The 27,923-nt window shown below is 41.3% G+C and overlaps 2 protein-coding genes across 2 annotated transcripts; both read left to right on the top strand.

Annotated features, from left to right (window-relative positions):
* The first annotated feature begins 928 nt into the window (after nucleotides 1–928).
* On the top strand, nucleotides 929–20,829 carry LOC113360723 (cytochrome P450 71A1-like). The gene is made up of 5 exons (XM_026604194.1): nucleotides 929–1,083; nucleotides 1,587–1,770; nucleotides 5,462–6,418; nucleotides 6,519–6,575; nucleotides 20,260–20,829. Exons 1-5 carry the CDS (start codon nucleotides 929–931, stop codon nucleotides 20,827–20,829), a joined length of 1,923 nt encoding a protein of 640 aa, XP_026459979.1.
* Nucleotides 20,830–23,285: 2,456 nt separating this feature from the next.
* On the top strand, nucleotides 23,286–25,318 carry LOC113360722 (cytochrome P450 71A1-like). Its single transcript, XM_026604193.1, has 2 exons — nucleotides 23,286–24,303; nucleotides 24,397–25,318. The coding sequence occupies exons 1-2, from the start codon at nucleotides 23,299–23,301 to the stop codon at nucleotides 25,051–25,053; spliced, it is 1,662 nt and encodes a 553-aa protein (XP_026459978.1). The 5' UTR covers nucleotides 23,286–23,298; the 3' UTR covers nucleotides 25,054–25,318.
* Nucleotides 25,319–27,923: the final 2,605 nt, after the last annotated feature.

Here is a 27,923-nt window from a genome sequence, read left to right as displayed (position 1 = left end):
TCGCTCAACCAAGAAATAGAATCTCTATCGCCCGATAGAGTTTCCATCTCCTATGCCTAAGTGGTATATTTGACACTTATACATATATATATATATGTTTGTTAGTTTACATACCCATAATGGATACAAAAGTGACAAATAATACTGATTTTTTATACCCATAGAAATATGCCTAATGATCAAACAAAGTTCAACAACACAAATGGATTTGCCACCAAGATGACTTCTCGGCATCATTTAGAAGTAGACTCTTGGAACGATGCCATCCAATCCTCAACACTATCTGTAGTCTGTACGACTGTATAAGCTTGGAGCCTAGATGGATAAGCTTGGTGTCTGGATGGTAATAATCCTCCTACTGTTTTCGCTGTGGAAATGACTGCGAACCCCTTCCTTATAGTACACAAAAAAGTAAGGGTCATACTTAAAGATATTTTGGCTGTGGCTAAGTTGATGTTGATAATTCAAACAAATCTAAATTTGATAAATAAAATCTAGAACACTACTGTGAACAGTTGAATGCTGGTCGATTCAATCTTCATTAACTTCCTTAAACAAGGAAGCTGAAATCGAAAAATATCTTCGGCTGTTGATTGCGATGTTTTACCAAACTACAATTGCAAAACCTTGCTAAATTGGAGCCTATGTCATTTAATTGGGATCTATAGATTACTTCATCTATCCAATTCACAATGATAAGGAGTGTCTAATATTTATGTAAACTATCAAAATTATCCTCAAAAAAATATTAATATTACTAAATTATCCCCATCAATCCTTAATAAACCTAACTAACAAAAATCAGTTTTTATTTTTAACATAAAAACCGATTCATCTCCTCCACTCCCTCTTTTTCCATTTTTTTGAAACCAAAAATCGTCGATGATCAACGATTCAAAAACGATTAATCGTTTCTTTCTTCCATAAAATGACGAGTCCAAGAACTAAGTATGCTACTAATATGAATCATTCTAGTGACGATAATCCCGGACTTGTTGAAGCGATTCGAAATAGAACAAAGGAAGTGCAAGAACAATCTGAAGCCTCTCGTATCGCACAGGAGGAAGAAATGGGTCGAATCATGTACTTTCATATCAACCCAATCCTCTAAACTAGGTTTTAGTAACATGCTTTAGGATAGAAATCGAGAATTTTGAAATCAAAAAATTTCAGTGTTTACAGAATCGGATTACGTTAGTCAAGAAGTAACCCTATTCTTATTAGAAACAGATTATGTTCATAAACTTATAGTCCGATTGTTCTGCATGTGAAAAGGAATCGGGGAACGTTAGTGTATAAATAGCCCGATTATTGTAGCCAATCTTCCTGGATCTTATTTTGTTGGAATCGGATTACATATGTCTTAACAAAAACCGATTGTTTAGTTCAGAAACGGACTTTATATGTATATCGAGTAAACCGATTTCGTGAATCGGTTCACATTAGCACTTGCAAAAATCCGATTGTTAATTTTATATATTTGGAATCGGATTTCATATGTATATCGAGTAAACCGATTATATACCTTGACTATAAAAATGCTTTCTATTCCATTGTTTTTTGTTGCTTAAATCCGTATTCTACAGGCAAAAAAATCAAGCCGAAAAGAAATATAAGAAGAAATATGACCATGCTACTCCTAAGCCTTTGGGACCTCGTCAAAAAGACGGTAAAAATTTGAATGCTTCCCACCGAAATCCAGGGGGCACGGGGAGTAAAGCCAAAGGGATCATCATCAATGACCCACCAATGTTTGAAGATTTGTGTCTGGTAAAATCTTTTGCTAATACGTTCCGCGAACGTCCGAATGAAATCTATTCAATGTTTTGGAAGAGAGTTAAAGAGTTCTTTTACGAACGTACCGCGAACCCCAATAACCGAAAATGGAAAGACCTGGCTTTTCGATTCAACTACATAAAAGGCACATTGCGGGAGTACGTAATTGTTAGAAATATGGTTTACCACTATCATCCACAAGCTCCTCTTAGGGAAAACTTGAGTAATGCTATCATTTTTATACCCATGTCAACTACACTAGTTCACATACTAACATATAAGATTTCATTGAATTTCAGCTGGAAGGTTTGAACGGGCTATGGAGAATTCGTAATGGGGAAAGAAAGTTCATTAACCACAAAGAATATACGACGTTGTACCGACGTGCTCGGAGGTTCATTGATGAGCATTTGATGTGTCAAATTCTAGAATTCCCATATTGAGTCATATATATATGTAGTGGGCTAATTTCCTAAAGTATGTAATGAATATTTTGTTTCTGAAAGTAAAGAATAGTCGGTTTACATGTACATTACAAAAGCCCGATTTTTGGAATCGGTGTATGTGGGTATTGATCAAACTCCGATTCTAGTTTTACATCTTCCTAAGCATAAAACTCAACCCAAAATCGGTTTACAAATGCACTAACATAAATCGATTCTGGATCGAGTAAAAATTAAATTTTTTTACAAGTTTTGATTATCGATTAATGAAAGTTAATTTTAGGATTAACTTGATTAAACATTATTTAATAATTCGAATTAGCACTAATTTAATAAAGATATATTGGGAATTAATATAAATATTGGATAAGGGGTTTCTATGAATTTTCTCCGAATGACCCTATTTTTTCATGTAGTTATAGACTCCGATTAAGTGGCATAGCCCCAATTTAGCCCGGTTGCAAAAACAACTTTAGCAGTTTAACCTAAATGTGATTCATATAATACGCTTATGTCAAACATCCTTCCACCGCCAAGTTAAAACAGCACCATGCCACACTTCGAAATGATCGCTGACAGTCTCAGGAGAGACCCACTTAATTAATGTGGAAAAAAAAACAATAAAATAACCCCAAACCTCCGAAGCATACACACAATGAACACTTCGTAAGCTATTCTGGACATTATCATTAATACCTCTTTGCCGCAACAAACTCAGAGTGGGATGAAGATATTTAAGTGTTGTTTTAATAAACATAAACACAAACAAAAATAAATAATTAAATACGATACTCTTTTTGAAGTTTAAAATTAGGTTTTATGCATAAAATTCCCGTTGGATGCATATATTCATTTATCAATGGTACCTATTGTGAAAGGCGAGCTAGGCGCTTGCGTCGTGCAGAAGGGCCTCGCTAATAAAACTAAAATATAATGACAACTTCAAAAATGTGTTTGATAAGGCGTAGAAATGTGAGCGGGTTATTTGATTTTTGGCACTTAGTTTTTGATCGAAATCCTTGTTTGGTCTAATATTTGTCCAGTCTTTGTTTGGTCTAAAGACCAACACTGATTACCATTGACTCGTTATATGATGACGTGTCTTAACTGTTTGACTTGGTTTATTTTTTGTGCACCCCTAAATAATTATATATTCACAAAACGATCCCAAAATGGTGTCTCATATCCATCTAAAGGGGTGCCTTCAGCGTCTCCATGTGCCTAATCCTAAAACTATATCTGGAATTCCTCTCTCAGAGAGATGAGAAATGGAGGCACAGGTGTGTGACCCTATTCAGTGAGGAAGAACACGGGTGAATAGATGAGTTTTAATGCTTGCAGTTACAAATCAACGGCAGCGACAAGGTCTTCTAGACTGGATTCTCGGCAAAATTTTAACCCCATCATCACAACAAACTCTCTAGACTCAAAACCACTACCCTAACCCATTCTGCGTGCTTCTTGGCTTCCATTCCAGGTCCTAACCATCTGCAACTACTCATCAGACCCATGGCTAGCCGGACTTAAGACTTGGTTGAAAAACTGGTTGGTCCGGCCTTTTGACAAACACCTTGTCTGCGCCAATCAAACTGGTGAAGGTTATCTACTGGCTGTATATAAGGAGATTGCACAATAACTCCTTCCCTGCAAATCCATGTCTAAACACATTCAATCACACATATTTATTACTTCAATCAAACAGAAGCAGTATCATCTTTCTTGATTAGTTTTTCCGCCAAAACTTCATTCACAAATCTTCCCCGACTCGAGTTTGCTTTGCTGCCAAAAAGAATAGAGATTAACCCATTGTTCCTTGTCTTCAGTAAACTTTCAAATACTACTTCATTTTCTTTCTCGACCAAGATCAATGGCAGCAGCTTGATCTTCTTCATAGTTTCTCGACAATTAACAGATCCTAACAAAACCACCAAACCCGTATCACTTCTCATTTATCTTGAATTCGTAATCTTCTTTGAACCCTTGGTACTCAGCCATGGATCTTAGGTCTGCCAGCATTGAGAATGGTATAGTCATCTTGGTCGTGTCCTGAACTGATGTGGTGAATTGAATTTATGAAAGTCTTGACCTAATTTCTTACTCTGGGTTAGGGCTGAACATGGTGTCGGTTAACCGTTGGAAACCGACCGACCCAGATCAATAAGCAAGAAACCGAACCAAATCATTTAGATTTGGATTGGTTTGGTAAAAAAAGTTGAAAAACCGACATTACTGGTTTGGTTTTGGTTTGACCTGAAAACCGAACCAAAAACCATTGGGGAACCGATTAATTTTTAAACTTAGTTTCTACCGTCGATTTAAAAGTATTAGATTCTACCCATTGATTTAGAGGATAAATAGAAACCCTAAATCTAATATTTCATTATGATACTCTCCCTCTTTCTCTTTCTCCTTCTCTCAGCCGCCTCCCTTCTCCACCCCCAACTACAGCTGCTGCTACTCGACTTTTTTCTTCCCGTCTTCCTTTCGTTTTTATTTGTCAATACCTAAATTAAGATATATTATATATCTTCTTTTGATCTCTAGAATTAGAGTAAGCTTTAACTATTCTTGATTTTTTTTGTCTGTACATTTGTGTAAACCAATACTATCGGTAACTACGATTTTTTTATCTGTAAATTTGTCTATTTTTTTTTTGGTTTGACATAATTATTGGTTAACCAAAAACCACTGGGACAAACCGAAACCAACTGGAACCTTTTGAAAACCGAACCAATGGTTAATGGATTGGTTTGGTTTAGATTTTTAGAAACCAATAATATTGGTTTCGGTTTTGGTTTGGATAGAAACCGAACCAAAACCGACCATGAACAGCCCTACTCTGGGTTGTAAAGGGTTTGAGCTGGAGATGGATTTTTAGACGGGAGCTGCAATTAAAGAGCTATTATTTTTTAGGGATCGTTTTGTGAATACAAAATTATTTAGGGGTGCATAGAAAATAGACTAAGTCAAATAGTTAGACACCTCGTCATATGACGAGTCAACGAGGGTCAACGTCTGGTCTTTAGACCAAACACAAATGCTGGACAAATGTTAGACCAAATTCAGATTTTGGTCAAAAACTAAGTACCAAAAACCAAATAACCCAATGTGAGCCGAGCAAAAATGTGTTCAACAAAAGCCCTATAAAAACTAAAACATATTGACAAGTTTGTAATGTGATTCTAGCTATACCACTGCGAAGACAAAGAATGGATCTACTTTCCATGCTGATATTGCTGCAGCAATGGGCAGGAGAACAGTTGATAAGTCATTCAAACAAGCATTTCTTTCTTGTCTCAGTTCCAGTTCTTCTATTCTCAGTTTTATTGTTTAAGATCCATAAAGATTCGTCCTCATCGAGAAAATCCCATGTTTACAAACTACCACCCTCTCCACCCAAGTTTCCAATAATTGGGAACCTTCATCAGCTAGGTACTGTAGCTCATAGATCCTTCCGAAATCTTTCTCAAAAGTATGGCCCCTTAATGTTCTTGCGCCTGGGTCAATCTCCGACTCTCGTGGTTTCATCTGTAGAAATGGCTAAAGAGATATTGAAGAACCAAGATCTTGTCTTTGCAAACAGGCCTTCAATTACCGCTGGTAACGCACTTGTTTATGGAAGTACTGATATTAGTCTTGCACCTTACGGTGAATACTGGAGACAAGTGAAGAAGATTTGCATTCTGGAGTTATTGAGTCCGAAAAGGGTTCAATCATTTAAGCATGTGAGAGTAGAAGAAGTCGGTGTTCTGATCTGTAAGATAGCTAGTTCGTGTTCTTCAAGGGAAGCCCGTGCACAAGTAGTAAATCTTACTGAAATACTGCTAACTTTCACAAACAACATTCTTTCAAGGTGTACTCTTGGTGTTAGGTTTGAAACTGCTCATGGAAACAAATTCCCTAAACTGTCAACTGACTTTGTGAGGTTGCTTGGTGCTTTCAGTTTTGCTGATTTCTTTCCGTCTCTTGGTTGGATGGATGTTGTTACTGGACTACATCGTAAGTTTAAGAAGGTGTCTAAAGAACTAGATATCTTTTTAGATCAAGTCATTGACGAGCATTTACTTCGTCATTCCGAAGCACAAGACGATAATGGTCAAGTTCAAGATACTAACAAATTAAACTTGACGGATATTCTTATCCTTTCTCAGGAGGATTATAAAAATCTCTCTCGTAATAATATCAAAGCAATACTCCTGGTTAGAACATCTCTCTCTCTCTCTCTTTGTGTGTGTGTGAGGTTTAGTGAAACTAATAACAAACTGATAAACTAAATCCAAACTCTTTTTTCACCCACAGGGTATGTTTCTTGGTGGAAGTGATAAATCAGCAAGAACAGTAGAATGGGGAATGGCGGTGTGTACATATTTCATCATCAAACACGTGTATGTGAGAAGACACGTGGAGAGCATGCGGACCAAGTCATCAAAACATGATGACACACGCTCACAGCCAAGAAGCCCATCCCGTCGACGTCGGATCTTCGCCCGAACAAATCCAAGGGCAGAAGTTAAAAGATGTACCAAAAGCACGGTGTACTGCGGGGCACCAAATAACTCCCGAAGATTTACTTTATCTCATCCCCAAAATAAGCCAAGATCAACGGTGAAGAGAAGGTTGACTGACATGGACGTGACAGGGGCAGAAGACACTTGTCTGACACGAACATGCGTCTCAACTACCCGCATTAAACACTCTGAGCAGTGTACGTGTCGATCAACCCGTGGAACGAACGAGTATGACTCTGCGTGATCAAGCAATGAACGAAGACCTCTGCGTGATGGACACAAAGCACAAGAAGATAAGGTTCTAACGTCTCTCAGAAACGGGTCCCACACTCTAACCCTATAAATACCCCCTCTCCACCAAGAGAGAAGGGGGATCGGAAAGGGGAGAGGTTTAGAGAGAAGTCGAGAGAGAAGAATTGTTAGTGTAAGTTTACCTTTTACAATTCGCAGACCTATGTAAACCCCAAAGTCATTCGACTACCTCTGTAATCATCAAATGCATAGTGAAAACGACAACCCCGTGGATGTAGGCCTTAGTGCTGAACCACGTAAATCCCAGTCTTATTTACATTTCAGCACTTTACATCCATTTAACACTCCACGAGTTTTACTTTTACACTTCGTTTTCTTTATCTTCCTCTATGTGAACGCCTCTGGTGATGATATTAGACGAGGCAATGATAAACCCGAAGGTTTTGAGCAAGGAATCAATGCAATTGTCTCATCAGTGCGAGCATGTGTATAGAATGCGAACATTGTTTGTGAACATATAGATGCCTTCGTGATTTACGTGTTCATAATTTGGCGCTAGAAACAGGGACTTCGTTCTGGTAAAAGATTTATCTTATCCTGTGATTTCACCTTAAACTAGCATATGATTGCTCTGCTTCATTAGCTCTATCAGTATTTATCTTTTGTTAACTTTATTATCTTCAAAAACATACTTATTATCTTCATTAGCTCTAACAGTATCTATCGATGCAGTTTAAACTGGTTAAAAGATTTATTGCTTAGATCCACGAATTTATATTTTTTAGATCTCGTACGGACCTGTCTCTTCGGTGGGTTTTCGTACATTTTCAAAGGATCTATGTGCATCTTCCAAGGGATCTTCACGCGTTTTCATGTATTTTCAATGAGTCCGCACTTTTAATAGACCTTAACCCATGTATTTTAACTCATATGTTTTAATCAAATGAGCCTCCCTAAAGTTTTCTTTGTGGCCCTCGGGCAGTTTTTCCCCATCTTGGAATAGGATATTTCGCAAACTAACCCGATCTGCACGGACATTTTCTGTTTCTCGCTGTTTGAAATTCCCTTGTGCAGAAAGAAAGCAACAAAAGGACCCAAGATGGAAAAGACGCAGGAGGCAGGAAAATCCAAAGCCTCGTCAAAGGAAGCACCAAGGACAACCCCGGTCATCACCTGAAGCAAGCATAAAGGAGACAAAGCCAAAATGACTAGTCAGAGGCAGGATACTGCGGAAATCACTTCGCCTATGAACGCTAACTCCGTTGCAGCCGCGGCTCTCAGAGCAGCGGCGACAAAGTACAGTACGGCTGCGGCAGCCCCGAAGGCTGCAGAAACCAGCAAAACTTTTGCTACGAATCAATTCCATCAACCAAAAGAAAGGGTGGCTGAATCCAGAACACATCAACCCGCGCATTCGCCAACCTTCATAATGCCATCAACAAATGATCAGAATCAAACTGTGACGGCGGCTCTAACACCGCAGATGGGCACTCAGCCTGATTTGGAAATGCCAACAATCGAAGCTGAACCTCTACCACCTTTAATGCAAACCATAGAAGAAGGCGGCACCATGGCCGTAGTAGCACGAGCTGGGACTCCTAATCAGGGGTCAAACCAATCACATCGACTGATGGATGAGCTTGAAGAATTGAAGAAGAGCCAGCAGGTTTACGCAGATGCCGTAGCTTTGCTGGCCAGAGAAAATCAAGATTTAAAAGACCGGATTGCCCTAAGCACGAAGACCAGCCAACAACTTGATGAAGCAAATTCAAAGGCACTGGAACCTAATCGAGATCGAAGAGTCATCGTAGCAGACGCGTCTAGGGGAAGTAGCGCATCCGACCCGGATTATAATGACGAAGAGTCAGACTATCACGGGCAGAAGAGCGTAGGGCACCACCGCGCGATGGAAGAGATGCGTGATGAAATGATGGCTGAGATCAGGCAGTTCAAAACTGGACAAGGCGAGGGAAGGTTAGAAGAGGTCATGAGAGAGGCTAACTCCACACCCCTAACTCATCGCCTGGCCAACACCCCTATTCCGCTGAAGCTCCCGTCCTTCGAATGCTATGACGGATCCAGTGATCCCGCTGCACATATTCGGTATTATAACCGTGTTTTAGCCATATGGAGTCAGAACGACGTCGTACTCTGTAGATACTTCCCATCAAGCCTGAAGGGATCGGCATTGTCTTGGTTTGATAATTTTCCGCCTGACACCATCCACTCCTACGATCAACTCGCAGAAAAGTTCTTAAGAACTTACATGTACAACAAGGCTGTTAACACCGGGATGGATAAGCTCTTTTCGCTGGCAATTGGCTACAAGGAAAACACGAGGGAATACACTAACAGATGGAACAAGATCTGCCAAGCCATAGGAAGTGTGGACCCAGTAGTAAGTATCAACTGCTACAAGTGGGGATTAGACCGAATGAGTCCACTATTTGTTGAGATTCATGGAAGCGTGCCTAAGACAGAAGGAGATCTTCGAATAATTATTGAAAAGCACGCTCGTCTTGAAGAAATCCAGCGTGAGAACTCGAGGGCATACCCGCAGAGGTCTCACCGTACCAATTCCGCATAACAAACCAATGGGGCCAAAAGAAATAGCTCAGTGGAACGGCCTCACGAAGATAGGAAGGAACGAAGAGATGAACGACGAAAAGACGATCGAAAATTCGAAGATCGAGTTTACACGAAGCTCAATGCTAGCTATGCTCGGATCTTGCGATAGATCAAAGGAAGGGAAAATTTGGAGTGGCCGTGGCTAAGGGAAAACAGCCCCCAAGAACCGAGAAGTCTAAAGATTACTATGAATATCACTGCTTCAATGGACACCAGACCGAGAAATGTAAAAACCTCAAAATAATGATCCAAAAACTGATTGATGCTGGCGAACTCCAACATTACATACGAAAGGAGGTCTCCGAGGATAGATCCAAATGGACCAAGCCAGTCAAACTTCCAGAGGGAAACCGCACAATCAACACCATCACTTATTCCGAAGCCGCGGGGTCCTCCCTTACAGCGCAGATAGGAAAGAGGCTACGGAAGCAATTTGAGGACCACTGCGAATTATATAAGATTGATGGTGTAGAGGTGGACGAGCACGAAGAGTGGATGGACTCACCTATTATCTTCGATGCTGAAGATATCGAAGAAGATATGGAAGATCATAACGATCCCTTGGTCCTAACACTACCAGTGGCTGGATGTAACCTCAAAAAGATCCTCATAGACGGGGGAAGCTCAGTAAACGTTCTATTCTACGACGCATTCAAACGAATGAAGCTCCATGAAGAACAGCTAATGACCTCTTATTACACCATCTACGGATTCAACGGAGCACCCACGAAGCCATTGGGAGACATCGTATTGCAGGTTAACGCCGGACCCATGAAATTAGAAACACGATTCAGCGTGGTTGACGCCCCATCCCCCTATAACGCCATTATTGGACGAAAGTGGTTACATAAACTCAAAGGAGTGGCGGCAACTTACTAACAATATCTCATATTCCCTACACCTGAGTGAGTGATGGAAATCAATGGAGATTGGGTCTCTGCAAGAGAGTGCCAAACCACTCAGGATCGTATCAACAACGAACAAGAAGAGCAGCGAAAAACCCGAAGAATTAAAAATAAAGAAGCCGCGAAAGAAAAGGCCATAGACCTGTTCCTCAAGGAAACCACAGGGAGGGGTTTGACAAAGGATGATAATGTCCTAAACACAGAAACAGGTACTTCAGCAGCCAACGAAGGACAGAAACATACCAAATAGCAATCAAAGAACGTCCCAGTCCTCGGGGATCCGAAGCCGGTGTTCACACCAGTAGAGCCCGTAAAAGAAATCAACATAGGAACGGAAGAAAACCCGAAGATGATCAAAGTAGGGACCATAATGGACGAAAGAAGAGAAGATTCCTTAACCAAATTACTTAAAGAATACGCGGATGTATTCGCCTGGAAGCTAGGAGATATGCCGGGGATTGACCCGAAAATAATCCAACACGAGCTGCGCATCAAACCAGGCACACCTTTCAGGCAGAAAATAAGAAAAGTTGCACCGGAGTCATAAGGCAGTGGAAAAAGAACTTCGGAAACTACTAGAAGCAGGGTTCATCAAGGAAGTCAAGTACCCTACATGGATCTCCAACATGGTCGTCGTTCCTAAGAAAAATGGAGGGGTTAGGATATGCATCGATTTTACTAACCTCAACAAGGCATGTCCAAAGGACAGCTATCCCCTGCCAAGCATAGATCAGCTGGTTGAAGCAGTAGAAGGATACGAAGAGCTGTCATTCATGGATGGATATTCTGGCTACAACCAAGTAGCCCTGGCAGAAGAAGATCAACTACACACACATTCTACACCCCACATGGCCTTTATTGCTACACTAGAATGCCCTTTGGACTTCGAAACGCAGGGGCAACGTACCAAAGAATGGTCGATGCTATCTTCAGGCCATGGATTGGTAGTACCTTAGAAGTCTACGTTGATGACATGCTCGTCAAAAGTAAGCTGCGCAAAGATCACCACCAGGATCTGAGAGATATCTTCGAAGCAATGAGGAAACATCACATGAAAGTAAATCCAGAAAATGCACTTTCGGTGTCACCTCAGGGAAATTCCTCGGATATCTGGTAACAAAAAGGGGCATTGAGGTAGACCCAGCGAAGATTCAGGCCATAGTAGAAATGCCATCCCCGAAGAATTTAAAAGAAGTGCAGAAGCTCAATGGGTCCATAGCAGCCTTGGGCAGATTTATTGCCCGATCCTCGGACAAATGCAAACATTTTTTCAATATTCTCAAAAAAGGGAGTAAGTTTGAATGGACCGCAGAATGCGAAGAAGCCTTCCAAAAAATCAAAGAACACCTGGCTTCAATTCCAATCCTGCAGAAGCCTGATCCTGATGAGGTTTTGGCATTGTACATAGCAGCGACAGAAGACGCAGTTAGCGCAGTGTTGGTCAAAACCAATACGAAGATAGAACACCTATCTATTATGTCAGTAAGACCCTCAATTCTGCGGAAAGGAACTACACGAAGATCGAACAACTTATCCTGGCATTGGTATGGGCTACTCAAAAGCTGAGAACCTATTTCCTAACTCACTTCATCCGCGTCCCATGCAAAGCACCACTGGAAGCAGTCAAAAGCGGGAAAAGTAGGCAGAATAGCCAAGTGGAACACCCACCTGGACCAATTCAACATCATTCATGAAATTCAACATTCCCAAAAATCCCAAGTTTTGGCGGATTTCTTAGCAGACCTCCCCCTGGACAACGACGAAGAGATTAAGGGAATACCAGAAGAGATGAAGAAAGCAAGGATCCAATGGATATCCTCGAACCCGCGAGTCAAAGACAATGGGAAGTCTTCGTCGATGGTTCCAAAAATAAGGAAGGGGCAGGAATAGGCATTGTCATCACCACCCCAACTGGAGAAAGGATCGTACAGGCACTCAGGTTAGAATTCAAAGAGCATACTAACAACATCGTCGAATACGAGGCAGTCGTACATGCCCTCCGCTTAATAATAGAGATGGGGGTAACCGATGTAAGACTGACAAGTGATTCGCAGCTTGTCATACGGCAAATAGGGCTCGAGTACAATGTGTACGACGACACCCTCTCAGCTTACATGGCCTTGGTCCAAACATTGGCATCACAAATTCCGAACATCAAGTTCCGGCACTTATGCAGAAGGGATCTCAGGCACGCGGATGCCCTAGCATATATATCATCCATGCTGAAGGACAAAAGCATCGAAGCTATTAAAATAACAAGGGTATACGAGCCTTCAATTGCATCGCAATTCTCCTTCGCTACCAATCAAGATACAGTGGAAGAAAATATCGAAGACCAGGTAGGAGAAGACATCCATAACGATTTTGACGAAGAAGATATCCTGTCAAGAGCAAATCAAGACGAAGATTTCAGCAACGAAGATGATTGGAGAATGGTGATCCATGCGTTTCTCGAAGAGGGAACCTTACCCGCGGATCATAAACAAGCCAGGAAAATACTCTCCAAAGTAGGAAGATATGATCTTCGGGATGGGGTCCTGTACAAGAAATCCTTCCTCGGACCGTTACTACGTTGCTTGTCCAGAAAAGAGGGGCATCGAATTCTAAACGACATCCATTATGGTGACGCAGGGAATCATAGCGGCATGAGATCACTAGCCGACAAAAAAAATGCAAGGATATTACTGGCCCACAATGATACAGGATGCCGCAAGAATGTCCCGACGATGTGAAGAATGTCAGCGTTTCGCCAAAAAGATACACGCGCCAGCAACAACGTTAAATTCTGTAGATAGCCCGTGGCCATTTGCAAAATGGGGCATAGATATCGTCGGGCCTTTCATCGAAGGATCAGGGAAAAGACGATTTTTGATAGTAGCCACGGACTACTTCAGTAAATGGGTGGAAGCTAAAGCCTTAGCCAGGATCAGAGACGTGGATGTGTTTACTTTCATATTCCAAACATCATTTGCAGGTTCGGCATACCAGCGGAAATCGTGTCCGATAATGGTAAGCAATTACAGGGGAAAAATATAGACATGCTCTTCGATACTTTCAAAATAAGGAAGAACAAATCCACCCCCATATACCCTCAAAGCAACGGACAAGCGGAAGCCACTAACAAGACCCTCGCCCTTATCCTCAAAAAGCAATTAGACGAACATAAGGGGCGATGGTGTGAACAGCTGCACAATGTGTTATGGGCATACAGGACAACACGAAGATCTGCCACTGGGGAATCCCCGTTTCTCCTCACTTATGGAGCTGAAGCAGTCATCCCAACAGAGATCCTCATGCCAACCACAAAGACCGAAGCATGGGAGAAAAATCTCACAACAGACATGATGTTAGAGAGATTGGACGACCTGGAAGGAAGAGGGAAGCAGCATTGCAGAAGATGGAAAATTATCAACGAAGACTAGCGAGGGAGTACAACAAAAAGGTAAAGCTTCGAAATTTTGTAGAGGGGCAGTATGTGCTAAGAACAATCCCACAGTATCAACGAGAGAAGAAAAATGGGGAAAGTTAGCACCTACATGGGGAGGACCTTTTATAATACACGACATTGCGGGAAACGGTTCCTACTATCTTCGCAATCTGAAAGGCGAGGTCCTCCGGCATCCTTGGAATGCTAAGTGGCTCAAACCGTACTACCCATAGGAGCAACGCAGCTTTGCATCTGCGTGAAGAATACCAGAAGAAGAAGGCAGCGTAACCGCTTTACATGTTTCTATCTCTGGACGAGGAGTAGCAGGCCTCAACCTATCAATCAAACAAGCTTTTGAAACCTTCAAGTAAACAAAACTTATCAACAATATTGGGGAAAGTAGTTAATCTACAATCTCTCAGGGCTCCCCCATCAGTGTCATGAGTGTAAGACCAGGGGGAAGGCACCCAGCAGAAAGAGATACCCAACCAATCTTAAGGCAACGGGTCGACGGAATGGGTGTATGTAAATATTTTAACCCCATATCCTAGAACGTTGCCTCGGCCCCCACCGTCTGGGAATCCTCTGGCCCAGGGTTCCCGGGGGTGACAGGTCTCAAGACGATCACGAAGGTACCTCCCTTCGGTATCGCACCCAAACACTTAAAACATTCTTCTTTTGTTTTTAATGTCCTTCCTCACAATGCTTAAAATAAAAAACAAACTGATACTGCAGGTATACCAAAAGAAGGATCCATTTCATAAGGTTGGTTACAAAAGCGGCAAGGCCAATTCAAGGAAAAAAACACATCAAAAACATTCTTTACAAAATACTAGCAAAATCTAACTGAAGGCTAATCGTGGTTTCTACTTGGAAGATGCCGCCCCATCAGCAGGGTTGTTCCGAAGAGTTGAAGGGACGCTCCCACCAGAAGAGGGTCCCGAGGAGCCAGGCAAGGAGGCAGGTACAGGACGACGCGGATAGCTCTTGACGAGGCCATGATCGGTCTTAAGGCCAAGCTCAATCTTCTCCAGCATCTTGTTTGTCTCCTCCGCCAATTGACACCGAGCCTTATGCATAATAACTGTCGTTCGCTGGTGGGCTTGAGATAACAACGAGGACAGACGATTCACTTCTTTAGAAGCAGCACCAACGGCCTCCTCGCGGGATGCCACCAGACTCTTAAAATAATTAGTCTGTCCTTCCTGCTGCACTAAGGAAGATTGAGCCTTTTCAAATTTTTCATTTGCAGCGCGGAGTTGTCCCTCGAGCTCTGAAAAAGACAACACAAGGGAGTTAGCACAGAAAAGACACAATCACACTCGACGAAATGAGGTTATACCTTCGACACAAGCCGAAGCCTCTTCATACTCATTAACAACCACGTCTCGCGCTTCGTCAAGATAGTCATATTCCTCGGAATTTCTTATAATCTAGTTGAAGGTTGGTGAGAGTAAATTGACTTGCATCTAATTCTACCTGCTTCATCGAATCCATGTGACGAAGATGGTTGACTTCGTTGTTTATCTCTGTTACCCCTTTGTTAAGTCTGTACATGCATACTTCGAGATTTCTCTCAGACTCAGCCTGGCGGGCTATTTCAGCGCGAGACGCAGCAAGGGCTTTGCTGAGAACCCCAACCTCGGCTCTGGCATCGTCCCTTTCTCTGGTAAGACACAACATACTCTCCCTAATTCCCGGAAACGGAAGGGAGCGAGCCTTTCGTAATTCCTCTTCCAGAAGATGTATTTTAGCCTCTAACAACGAAGTACGCTCACGGGATTCCCACAGATTCTCACGTGTCCACAGCAGCATACCATGGAACAAAATACGGTCATGGTTTTACAGATTCTGCATATCAACCATCTGAACATGCCTTGTGCGCCATCCCTCAGCCCGAGCGTCCCAATTTTTGGCTTCTCTCTTAATTTTTTCGACCAACTCTTTGATACGAGATTTTTGTCGTGCCCTTTCATTCCGAAGCCATATCAACTCTGGGACTCCACCCACTGAAGATAGGGTGGGGAGACTCAGACAGAACAACAGAATAGTAAAAAGGAATTATGAGGGATAAAAGATGGAGAAGAACTAAACCTATGAAAGCTGAAACTTTGCCGCGAGTTTGATCTAACTCAGCGCGAACGGTGGCAAGCTCTGAACGAAGACCAGCCTCCGCTTCACCCAGCCTTTCTTTCTCTTTAAGGCTATTCTTCAGTTCTTCTATCTCCACCTCAGCCGCAGATAATGACTTTTCCATGTGACGAAGCTTAGCCTCCAGCTTCAAAGATTTTGCTTTAAAGAATTGATACAGCACATGGTTACAATGCTCACTCCTCATCATCTACACATCAAATGTCACGAAGAGATATGTACGAGGACTTACCTCCAAGACACGCTGCTGGGGAAAACCATATTGGTACCCATCGGCTATGGCCATCATTTCAGCAATAGAAGATGGAGGGTCCGCTACGAGGGTAGCCTCTGGAACACTCAAGCTTTTCCCCCACATCTCGGCAACACGCGCCTCGGAAGATAGTTCCATCATCCGACGAGTATAAGCATCAGAATCTTTCTCTCCAGCAACCACCGGGGCAGGATGGGGAACAAACAGCAGACTCTTTTTCTTGAGCCAATCCATTATGGCATCCTCACCCTCAAACATCAGCGAGTGAGGGAAATCCTCGGAAGGTGAGTCAACCACAGACTTCCCCTTTGCTGTCATTTCCCCATCAGCACAAGTCTCGGCATCACCACGCGCAATGTGATCATCCGCGCCCTCATTCTGAACAGCAGCATTTTCCTTACCAAAATCCCCGAGCACATCCCAATTATCATTGGGGGAAAGCAAAGAAAAATCTTCGGGAAAACCGAGGGCATCATCAAAGAGTTCCCTTGCGGAATATATCCTGTCAAAGGAGAACTCTTGAGAAATGGTGGGGAGAGTTTCCGCAGCCTCACCCCCTCCGATAAATTCCGGACCACCAGGGTTATCACCAGCAGGAGCAGACATTTCCGCGGTAACACTTCCCTCGGCCACCGCATATTATTTCCCCCATCAACACCATCACACACCCGCACCAACCTCTTCCTCGACATCAGGAGGGGAAGTATCAGTGCGTTCTTCCCCATCAGACATTTCCTCATCCTCGGCAAACTCTTCGTTCACGGACTGGTAACTTCTTCATGAACCTCAGCCTCACCCGTCACAATGGTAGAAGACTGCTTGGGCCCAATCTTTTTCTTTTTCGACACTGCAAACCAATACACGTCCACAAAAAGAGTTATTTCCTCATACAGTTGATTTTCAAAAAAGGAGGGGCGCGGCCAGAATCTGCAATAACCATACCTTGGTAGTAGCGGCACTCTTCGGTGGAAGTATAGCACCAGAACCCTCTTCCTCGTCTCCATCAACAACGTCGAGAGCATAAGGAAAGTTCATGCCCTCGAAATTTAAACGCCAGGGACAGAAATCTCCATAACGAGCAGGAGGAGATTCACGAGGCCTGCTACTCTCAGAAGGACGCCAACCGCGCGGACCGGGAATCCAACCATACGCCCAAGGACCAACAATTTCAATGACAGTGGCATGCCACTCATAATCATGGTCACGCTTGATCCTTTCACGAGCAGGAAAAAGTTTCCGCTGAGCCGACCCCTCGGTGCCTGGAACGTATTTCAGTTTGGCATCGCTCACCTCACTTAAGAGACGAATTTCGCCCGAGGAGCGAGCGAGGTTACGAAGACTAACACTCCACGGTTTACGGTTCCTACTATTGACATAATCCCCAAAGGAGCTGTTGAAGTTTTCAGGAGTATACCACTCCCTCTCAGCGGGATTTGGAACGTAACATGTCATCGTCGTCCCCCTTACTCCGCAGATAACATTCCCTCAGTGCACGGAGATAGTTCCCCGATAATTGCGACACGGAACGACTATGAGTATTGGTGGAAGAGCCTTCGCGACCACCACACGTCATAATAAAAGGAATCACCAGACTTATACAACGGCAGCATAAGACCCGCCTCGAAGGCTCCAACCGTAGTCAACAGTGAAACTCATCAAACTGATACTTCGAGATGAGCTCGTAAGTAATATCATCCTCAGGGGCATAGAAACGAACCTCGAAGGCTTGAGCTCATGCTTTTCCTTGAAAACTTCAAGGTCAATGTGCTTAAACGTGACTTTCTTCTTGCTAACCGAAACGCTGCGTATCACCGGGACAGCCTCCTCTTCTTCCGCGGGATCGGACGAACCAACAAAAGCTTCGGAAGCTTTTCTTTTGAAAGGAGGATTTTTAGATGATTCAGCTCTCGGCACACACCTTTGGAGTTCTTCCCTTTGAAAGAAAGTACTGGAGGCGGCGGCAGAGGGTTCTGCACGGGCACTATAGAACGAAGAGGGGGAATATCGAAGGTGTCACCGCGAGGAGGTGTCTGCGTACACCTGGAGTCATCACGAGGACGAGAAGGAGCACGGATGGCAGCGTATCGAGACCCGGAAGGGACCCTTCGATGGATCCCCCTTCCTAGGAGGTGAAGCCTTCGTCCCAGAAGAAGACGAAACTATTACCGCGGGGATCCATTGCGACAATTTAGAGAGATCTCCCCCATGTGGAGATGTATCAGACTCTCTACGCGGAGGGGATCTCGGCAGACTGGAAGGAGGAGTTTGATAAGGAAGCCGCGGACGGTCAGAGATGTCTGCGAGGAGGTACAAAAAACAAGTTAGAAGCAAACACGAGGGCATCACCAAAGATCAAAAAACCACAAAATTAACAGTTCATCTCAACATAGCCCAGAAACCCTAAAACTAGCATACATACATACATGCATGTATACCCTAAAACCCTAAAATTAACAGTTCAATCAATACAATTGAAACACTGGCCTCCTCGACTTGAGAAGAAGAACAGGGGCAAACTAGCATACATGCATCGAAAGATGTTCTTCATCACAAACAAAGTACAACAGCAGCAGGAAATTTACAATCAACACAAAATTTAAAACAACAGAAACGAAGAAAAGAAACCTTACCACCACAAAAAAAATCCTAAAAGAAGACAAATGAGAGAACAAACCAGAAACAAAGAAGAAACGAGCGTGATTAATGCTAGGGCAGAGAGAATTTAATGGTTGAAGAACAAAGGATGAAGTCTGACAGGGAGAATGAAATTAATTTTCAAGGAGAATGAAATTAATTTTTTCTCCTCTCCTTTATATACTCGAAAGAAAGAGAAGGAAGTTAATGGAGGAATGGGAACGTGCCCATTAAATGAGCAGTTAATGCACGAGTAAGAAACGTACCCAAGTATCTAGGAGAAGTTATTAGGAGAGAGGAGGAATATGTAACGTCTGTTTTCTTCAATGCTCCCACTAAACACTCAAGCCCGAAGAAAATGGGCAAATTGTGTGTACATATTTCATCATCAAACACGTGTATGTGAGAAGACACGTGGAGAGCATGCAGACCAAGTCATCAAAACATGATGACACACGCCCACAGCCAAGAATCCCATCCCGTCGACGTCGGATCTTCGCCTGAACAAATCCAAGGGCAGAAGTTAAAATATGTACCAAAAGCACGGTGTACTGCGGGGCACCAAATAACTCCCGAAGAGTTACTTTATCTCATCCCCAAAAGAAGCCAAGATCAACGGTGAAGAGAAGGTTGACTGACATGGACGTGACAGGGGCAGAAGACACTTGTCTGACACGAGCATGCGTCTCAACTACCCGCATTAAACACTCTGAGAAGTGTACGTGTCGATCAACCCGTGGAACGAACGAGGATGACTCTGCGTGATGGACACAAAGCATAAGAAGATAAGGTTCCAACGGCTCTCAGAAACGGGTTCCTATGTAATACCCCCTCTCCACCAAGAGAGAAGAGGGATCGGAAAGGAGAGAGGTTTAAAGAGAAGTCGAGAGAGAAGAATTGTTAGTGTAAGTTTACCTTTTATAATTCACAGACCTATGTAAACCCCAAAGTCATTCGACTACCTCTGTAATCATCAAATGCATAGTGAAAACGACAACCCCGTGGATGTAGGCCTTAGTGCTGAACCACGTAAATCCCATTCTTATTTACATTTCAGTACTTTACATCCATTTAACACTCCACGAGTTTTACTTTTACACTTCGTTTTCTTTATCTTCCTCTATGTGAACGCCTCTGGTGATGATATTAGACGAGGCAATGATAAACCCGAAGGTTTTGAGCCAAGGAATCAATGCAATTGTCTCATCAGTGCAAGCATGTGTATAGAATGCGAACATTATTTGTGAACATATAGATGCCTTCGTGATTTACGTGTTCACAGGCGGAGCTTATAAAGAATACGGGCGTGATGAAGAAAGCACAAGGTGAGGTGAGAAGAGTTGTGGGGAATAAGTCTACGGTAGAAGAAGATGACATTAATCAAATGGACTATTTGAAATGTATTGTTAAGGAGATATTACGATTACATCCACCTATACCTAATTTAGTTCGTAGAGAAACAACTAAGAGTTCCCAATTAGGAGGTTATGATATCCCTGCAAAAACAAAAGTTATCATCAATGTGTGGGCAATCCACAGAGATTCTAAAGTATGGGATGATGCAAAAGAATTTCGGCCTGAGATATTCATGAACAGCCAGATTGATTTGAAGGGTCAAGATTTTCAGTTTCTTCCATTTGGTTCAGGAAGGAGAGGGTGTCTTGGGATACCGCTTTCCATCACAATTACGGAGTTTACTCTTGCCAATCTCTTGCACGGCTTCAGTTGGGAGCTTCCAGACGGTGAAAAAAGGGAGGAACTTGACATGACTGAGACTTTTGGTCTTTTTGGTCTTACTGCTAGTAAGAAAACCCCCCTTCACGTTGTTCCAACAATTTACTCATCACCTTAACTCATTGAAGAAGCAAAGGGCCATCGGAAGAATGCTCCTAACTAACCATGGTCGACTGTGTGCATTCTGTCAACCATTTGCTATCCTTTTGTTTATAACGTTGTCAATAATGCTTCTGGTAAAGTAAAACTAGAAATTATGGCTACGGATCCTTCGTGACTTCTTTGGGTGTCTCTTCGTGTCCCACCACTAAAACGTAACCATGTGTCAATGATAATCTATCCTAAATAAAAAAATCTGTGAACAATCTGAACCTATTTACAGACCAGAAAAAGCATTTCGTTCTGCACTTTACACTTTGGTCCTCATGTATCTTTTCTTTTTTATCTTTTGCTCAAGTCCAAACTTTTTTTTTCTTTTTTGTCTTTTGCTTAAGTTCAAACTTTTTTTATTGACAACTAAATACCTCTGCACTTCAAAACGTTAAAACCGGAGATGCTACGTTCTACCGCCGAACATTCGGAAAAAAGATCCTGAGAGGGGATCGTGTGGTGTTTGGCAGCGGGTTTAGCATCTAAATCATCAAAGGTCAAAAGTGGGACCCTTATTTTCTCTCTTGCGGGATTTTATTAGGGAACTGGGATCGTACACCTGGCTTTTCTGCTTTAAAACATAGCAACAAACTAAAAGACACCTCGGAATTGATAGGATTGAAAACCCTCTTTTTTAAGGCCCTAGATTTTGGTGCTGCATCTTAGATGGAATTTATTGAATTTTTATTCAATTAAGAGATGATCTTATTTATTTCAGGTTCTAGGACCTTTAGTTTCACGGTTGTCTTTTTTTCTAATCCACTCACACTGTAATTCTCACACTATTTCACATTTCGGATTTTTTATGTGAATAAAAATAAAACGGTTCCGTATTTGAAGTTAATATTTCGAAAATTAAAACTCAACATTCTACAAAAAAAAATAAATGAACATATTCCGAAACTTATAATTCCAACATGCACTACTTTGAAAATTAACCGTCCAAAATCAACGAATTTTCAACTGTTTAAATTGTTGATAGATGACAAGGTTTAGTATTTACGAATATGCTCATTTTTTATAGATACGTAATAAAGCTTAGTAAGACGAACGTATCTCTGAAATATTAATTTCAGACACTTGTCGTTTGATTTTTATTTATAAAAAAGACGCTTAAAACATAAGATAGTGTGAAAATTAGAGCAGATCCACCCTTACTACAAAACTAAATAAAAACAATAATGGTCGAGTTAGTTGTAAAACAATAATGGCACACCACATTAATGGTCGAGTTAGACTGCACATTTATGATACGTAGCAGCAGACTAAATTTTGGCACACCACAGGATCTGGCATGACATAAATATTTCGAATGATGTGCTGTGCCAAGTTAATCAGCACAAGTCACAACCCCACACGTAAGTACAACAAACATACGTTAATGGGCATTTTATATCATAAAAATATAGTAATTTATTGTTACCGGCAGACGTTATACCCCTCTTCTTATATATACGGTATCCCCAATCCTTGAATCGTTGAAGCTAGCCCATCTTTGTAGATTAGGTTAAGAACCGATAAGTGTCTGATCAAATCCTTGAAACTGGAAATCCAAGCATTTGAGTAGACTGACAAGCCAATAACAAACGAATTTGCTATTCCCGGCATAATATAAATGTCAAATAGCACAACAACTATCAATGAGGAACACCCTGTCAAAACACGACCAAATGGAAAGCCGTATCAAAATTGAGAACGAACAGAGATTGAAAGGAATTGAAGGTAAGAATATTACCCTGGGTATCATGAATCTGGCTCATAAAACAAATGAATACTTTTTTTCAAACCTGGGTCATGAAGATCCAACTTTCGGTGAAGGCGGCTATATACTGGTTGCCTTCCCGCACACACGAAAAACCCTATAATTTGGACGTGCTACCCTGAAATCCTTCAGACCACAACGCTCGTTCTTAATACAGTGTGTGGTCTGTTTTCGTCATGGTCAGGACTTCGGCTTCAGTACGTCTTCTATGATGTAGCCATATGATATATAAGTTAATGCCAAGTAGAATAAAAAAGATCAAACCGAAAGTAGAGATTGATGAGCCTGTTTTGAAACCTGGGATGTCTTCTATTATCAAAAGCACTTGTATGAACATGTTGATATGCAATAATTGTCACGATTGTACCATGTTCTGTCCATAAATATCATGGCGCAGTTCAATTTTAAAAATTATCTTTGTGACCATAAGACTTCTTTTCAAACTTTTGACTTATAGTCCTAATTAGACAGCAGCAATACCGTTAAAATTTCAATCACATTCACTGAGTTATGCATGTGACAAATTACATCTACAATCTCATTGGTTCAGAATAGTAGCAAACTACAGCTTCCTTCCTTAGTCATGCATGCATGTTTGTTCAGATAAAACCCTATAAAACTATGATATATTAATAGGTTTACAAATGTGATTCTAGCTAAACTGCAAGGAAAAGGATGGATCTACTTTCCGTGCTAGTATTTCTGCAGCAATGTGTGGGAGAACAGTTAAGATGTTATTCAAACAGCAGCAAGCATTTCTTTTTTGTTTCAGTTCCAGTTCCAGTTCTTATGTTCTCAGTTTTCTTCTTGTTTAACATCCATAGAATTTGGTCATCATCAACAAAAACCCATATTTATAACTTACCACCCTCTCCTCCGAGGTTTCCGATAATTGGTAACCTTCACCAGCTAGGAACATTAGCTCATCAATCCTTGCGAGATCTTTCTTATAAATATGGCCCCTTAATGTTGTTGCACTTGGGTCAATCTCCAGCGCTCATAGTTTCATCTGTAGAAATGGCTAAAGAGATAATGAAAAACCAAGATCTTGTCTTTGCAAACAGACCTCAGCTAACCGCCGGTAAAGCGCTTGTTTATGGAAGTACTGATATTGCCCTGGCGCCTTATGGTGAATACTGGAGACAAGTGAAAAAGATTGCCGTTGTTGAGCTATTGAGTGTCAAAAGGGTTCAATCATATAAGCATGTGAGAGTAGAAGAAGTCGATATTGTGATCCAGAAGATATCTAGCATATGTTCTTCAAGGGAAGACAGCGTGCAAGTAGTAAATCTTACCGAAATACTGCTAACTCTCACTAACAACATAGTTTCAAGGTGTGCTCTTGGTGTCAGGTATGAAACTGCTCATGGAAACAGATTCCCTAAAATGTCAAGTAACTTTTTGGGGTTGTTCAGTGCTTTTAGTTTCGGTGATTTCTTTCCTTCTATTGGTTGGATGGATGTCGTTACCGGATTATCTAGTAAGTTTGAGAAGGCGTTTCAAGAAGTAGATAGATTTTTAGATCAAGTCATTGATGAGCATCTACTTCGTCATTCCAAATTGGAAAATGATCACGGTCAAATAGAAGACAGTGATGAACTAGACGTGACGGATATTCTAATCCTTTCTCAGGAGAAATATAAGAACCTCTCTGGCAACAATATCAAAGCAATACTAATGGTTAGACCATCTATCTTCCTATGTGTCTTTGTCTCTCACAGTTTAAAACTGATAATACGTGTTCAGCTAATCCAAAATCTTTTGTCACTACAGGATATGTTCATTGGTGGAAGTGATACATCAGCAAGAACAATGGAATGGACAATGGCAGAGCTTATAAAGAATCCCAAAGTGATGAAGAAAGCACGAGATGAGGTGAGAAGAGTTGTGGGTAAGAAGTCTACGGTAGGAGAAGACGACATTCATCAAATGGACTATTTGAAATGTATTGTTAAGGAGATATTACGACTACATCCTTCTCTTCCTAATTTAATTCCTAGAGAAACAACTAAGGGAACCCAATTAGCAGGTTATGATATCCCTCCAAATACAACAGTTTTCATCAATGTATGGGCAATCCATAGAGATCCTAACGTATGGGACGATGCAGAAGAATTTCGACCTGAGAGATTTATCAACAACCCAGTCGATTTCAAGGGTCAAGATTTCCAATTCATTCCATTTGGTTCAGGAAGAAGAGGGTGTCCTGGGATTTCGTTTGCCATCGCAGTTGTCGAGTTTGCTCTTGCCAATCTCTTGTACCACTTCAATTGGGAGCTTCCTGCTGATGGTGAAAAAGGAGAGGAACTTGACATGACTGAGCAATTTGGTCTTATTGTTAGTAAGAAAACCCCTCTTTGTCTTGTTCCGACAATTTTCTCATCTATTGAGCATAAAGAGGCAAAGGACAATACAAACAGTGTGTCCTAACTTAACACGGTGAATGTTGCACATTCAGTTAACCACCAGACCAACCCTGGTATTCCTTTGTTTTGATCGTTGCAAACGTTACCACCTGCTTCTTACAAGGCAAAAATTACTAAGCATGATTTTATTTCCTCTGAATCAAAATAAGTGGATGCTTTCGGATAATCTGAAGGTAGAAGCTGGAGTAGGATTGTTTTGTAAGATGGAAAGTTGTGCACCGATCCAAAGGGAGATGTTGTTTTACAGTAAGAGCATTTTTAGTGCTGGACTGCAGGGAGGATGTATGGAATATGGATAACTATTAATAATTTGTGCCTACATTATTGTAACTTTTTCTTGTCTTAGTCCTTACTGAACCTATTTACAGTATCCTTAATTCAACTAGTGGGAGGGACACGCGTAAGTGCACATACAGTCTTTGGCAAGTGTGGTGCGTTCAGTCTTCCTGATAGCTTGCGCTAGTCGCATTGATAGGCTAGTAATTGTTTTGGTCTGCAACGTGGTTCATACTTTTGCGATTGGATACCAAAGTGCTTAAATTGTAAATTGAACTGAATATGCATAAAGAGATAATGTAAGATCGGTACCATTGAGCAGTCCAGTAAATAATCCTACACTAGATGTGGCAAGTCTCAGTGGCTGCGAAAATGCGTGAAAGTGAACCCTGCAGTAGCATAGAAAGCTATGAAAAATTACATCATAATTTAGTATCCTGTCATGCATACATTTATTTATTTTTGGTGGGAATAAGACCATATATATATATATTACATAGTAAGTGCACGGATAATGACGTGCAAATCAGAGAAATTACCTCATTCAGGTTTATCATCAAAAACTTAGTGTGCAGTATCCAGACATTCAATTGAGCAGAATCGTCGAATTTGCAGATCCTAACTTAGCAAGATGATATCATCATGAGGCACGTATCTTGTGCACTGGAGAGTCCAGCAAAGAAGGGAAATTTCCCTTGATCACAGATTACATTTACAGGGTGGAATAAAATGGGGTTTTTACTTTTTACACACCTTTTTTTTTTTGTTTCTCTTGAAGGAATTTTTATCCACCTATGAGAGTTGATTAGGACATGATTAGTTTTCTCTCTCCATCTTTCTCGGTAACCTTTTATTTTATTTTATTTTATTTTTAATGTGAAAGCATGAATTTAGACCGTGGATATTAACAGGGCCGGCATCTTGTTCTCAGGGACGTCCAAATGAAAGGGACATAATTTTTCTCACTTTTTGGTAAGTAATATTCACAGGGTCAAGTTACAAACAGTATCTAACATATTTTCCAAAAGTATGAGCAGATCTTGGAAGATTTGGGTATAAAAGACAAATTGATCAAACTATTCTTCATAATCGATGGATTATTAGTTATGAAAACCAGTTAGAAATCTTGTAGTTTAGTTGCTGAGAAAAGTGATTTTCCCATAACATAAAATCCTTTTCCTTTGAATCTTTTTCTATCTGTTTTCATGGATTATAACATGAATTTTTGAATTATAACGCAAATTTCCTCAGAAAGTATTCAGAAGATCAAAATATAATTGGTGAAATTCGTATTTTTGAACGGAATGGAATTGTTGGAGGAAGAACAACTACAGTTACCATTGGTGGAGATACATTTGAAGATGGTGGATCTATCATTCATCCTGAAAATCAAGATACCTTCTGACGGTGAATCTTTTGGGATTTGGGATGGTTCTCATTTTCTCATTAAAACCCTTGATAATAAACAAAAACAGTAAACTCTCTTTACAATTTAATCCTCTCGTTTTTCCGGTACGGGATCTCCCTCCTCAAAATGGATCCATTCATCAAGGTTTGTCTGTCTCTTTTTTTGTTGTTGAATTATAACATGAATTTCTGAGTTCTGTGTTTTGTTGTTAAATTAAACAATGCTCGTTTTCAGATCCATCATCGCCAGAATGGGAGTTATTTTGCCAGTTTGCAGTGGTGGGAGGCAGTGAACGGCGGTGGTCAATCACTGTTTTTTCTTTTTCGAAAGTAACTACTTTTTCGTCCATTTACATTGACACAAGTCAATACAATTTCGGCCCTGTATATAGCTTTAACTGGCCCTGTGTACAGCAGGGGTCTGAATTTATTTATTTATTTTTTTGATAAAGAAGTTTATTACTCCCTCCGTCTCTAAAAGATAGGCTTGTTTCTTTATTTGGGTATTGTTTGTACCCAAAATTACTTCTAGGCACTAAATACGATGATTTTTTATGATGATAATGGATATTAGGGTTAGAAAAGGATAAATAGAGGAAACAAAGAATTTAACGTGGTTCGGCAAGTGTTGCATACATCCACGGAGGAATTCCATAGGGAGAGTTATTATTGATATGATGATTACAATAATTATGGTTAGCTAACCTAGGATTTCCATATCTTCTTAGGGTTTAGATACATGTATTTATAGTGTTTATGTAACCCTAATTCTGATAAAAACTTGATATGCAAGCAACTTGGGCAACAAGACTTCTGGAAACTTCTGGAATCTTCTGTCACGGGCCGGCTAGACGGGATTGATTACGGGCTCTCCGTGTATAAAATACACGGTACAAACATCGCCCCCTCTTAACCTCCAACTTGTTGGTGGTTAAGAAGACTCTTTTTCCTTCTGTATCGACCGTTGGTGACGTAACTCTCCCCCAAGCGTGAGTAGAGATATTACCAAGACGCCCCCAACTGTAATTACCTGCAATAAAATTTGCTCGCGTGCTAGGCGAGACTTTTTGCCACGTAGTGGACTTGTGATGCTCGAGATCTAGTCGAGTCTTGAGTAGAATGTAGTGTGCTTGCGACTGGGCAAGGCTTTTTGCTCGCAACGTAAAAAGGTTGTAGCGCTCGCTGCTCGGG

Source organism: Papaver somniferum, chromosome 3 (genome assembly GCF_003573695.1).
Source record: "Papaver somniferum cultivar HN1 chromosome 3, ASM357369v1, whole genome shotgun sequence".
Classification (NCBI taxonomy): domain Eukaryota; kingdom Viridiplantae; phylum Streptophyta; class Magnoliopsida; order Ranunculales; family Papaveraceae; genus Papaver; species Papaver somniferum.
This window is presented reverse-complemented; position numbering and strand designations above follow the sequence as displayed.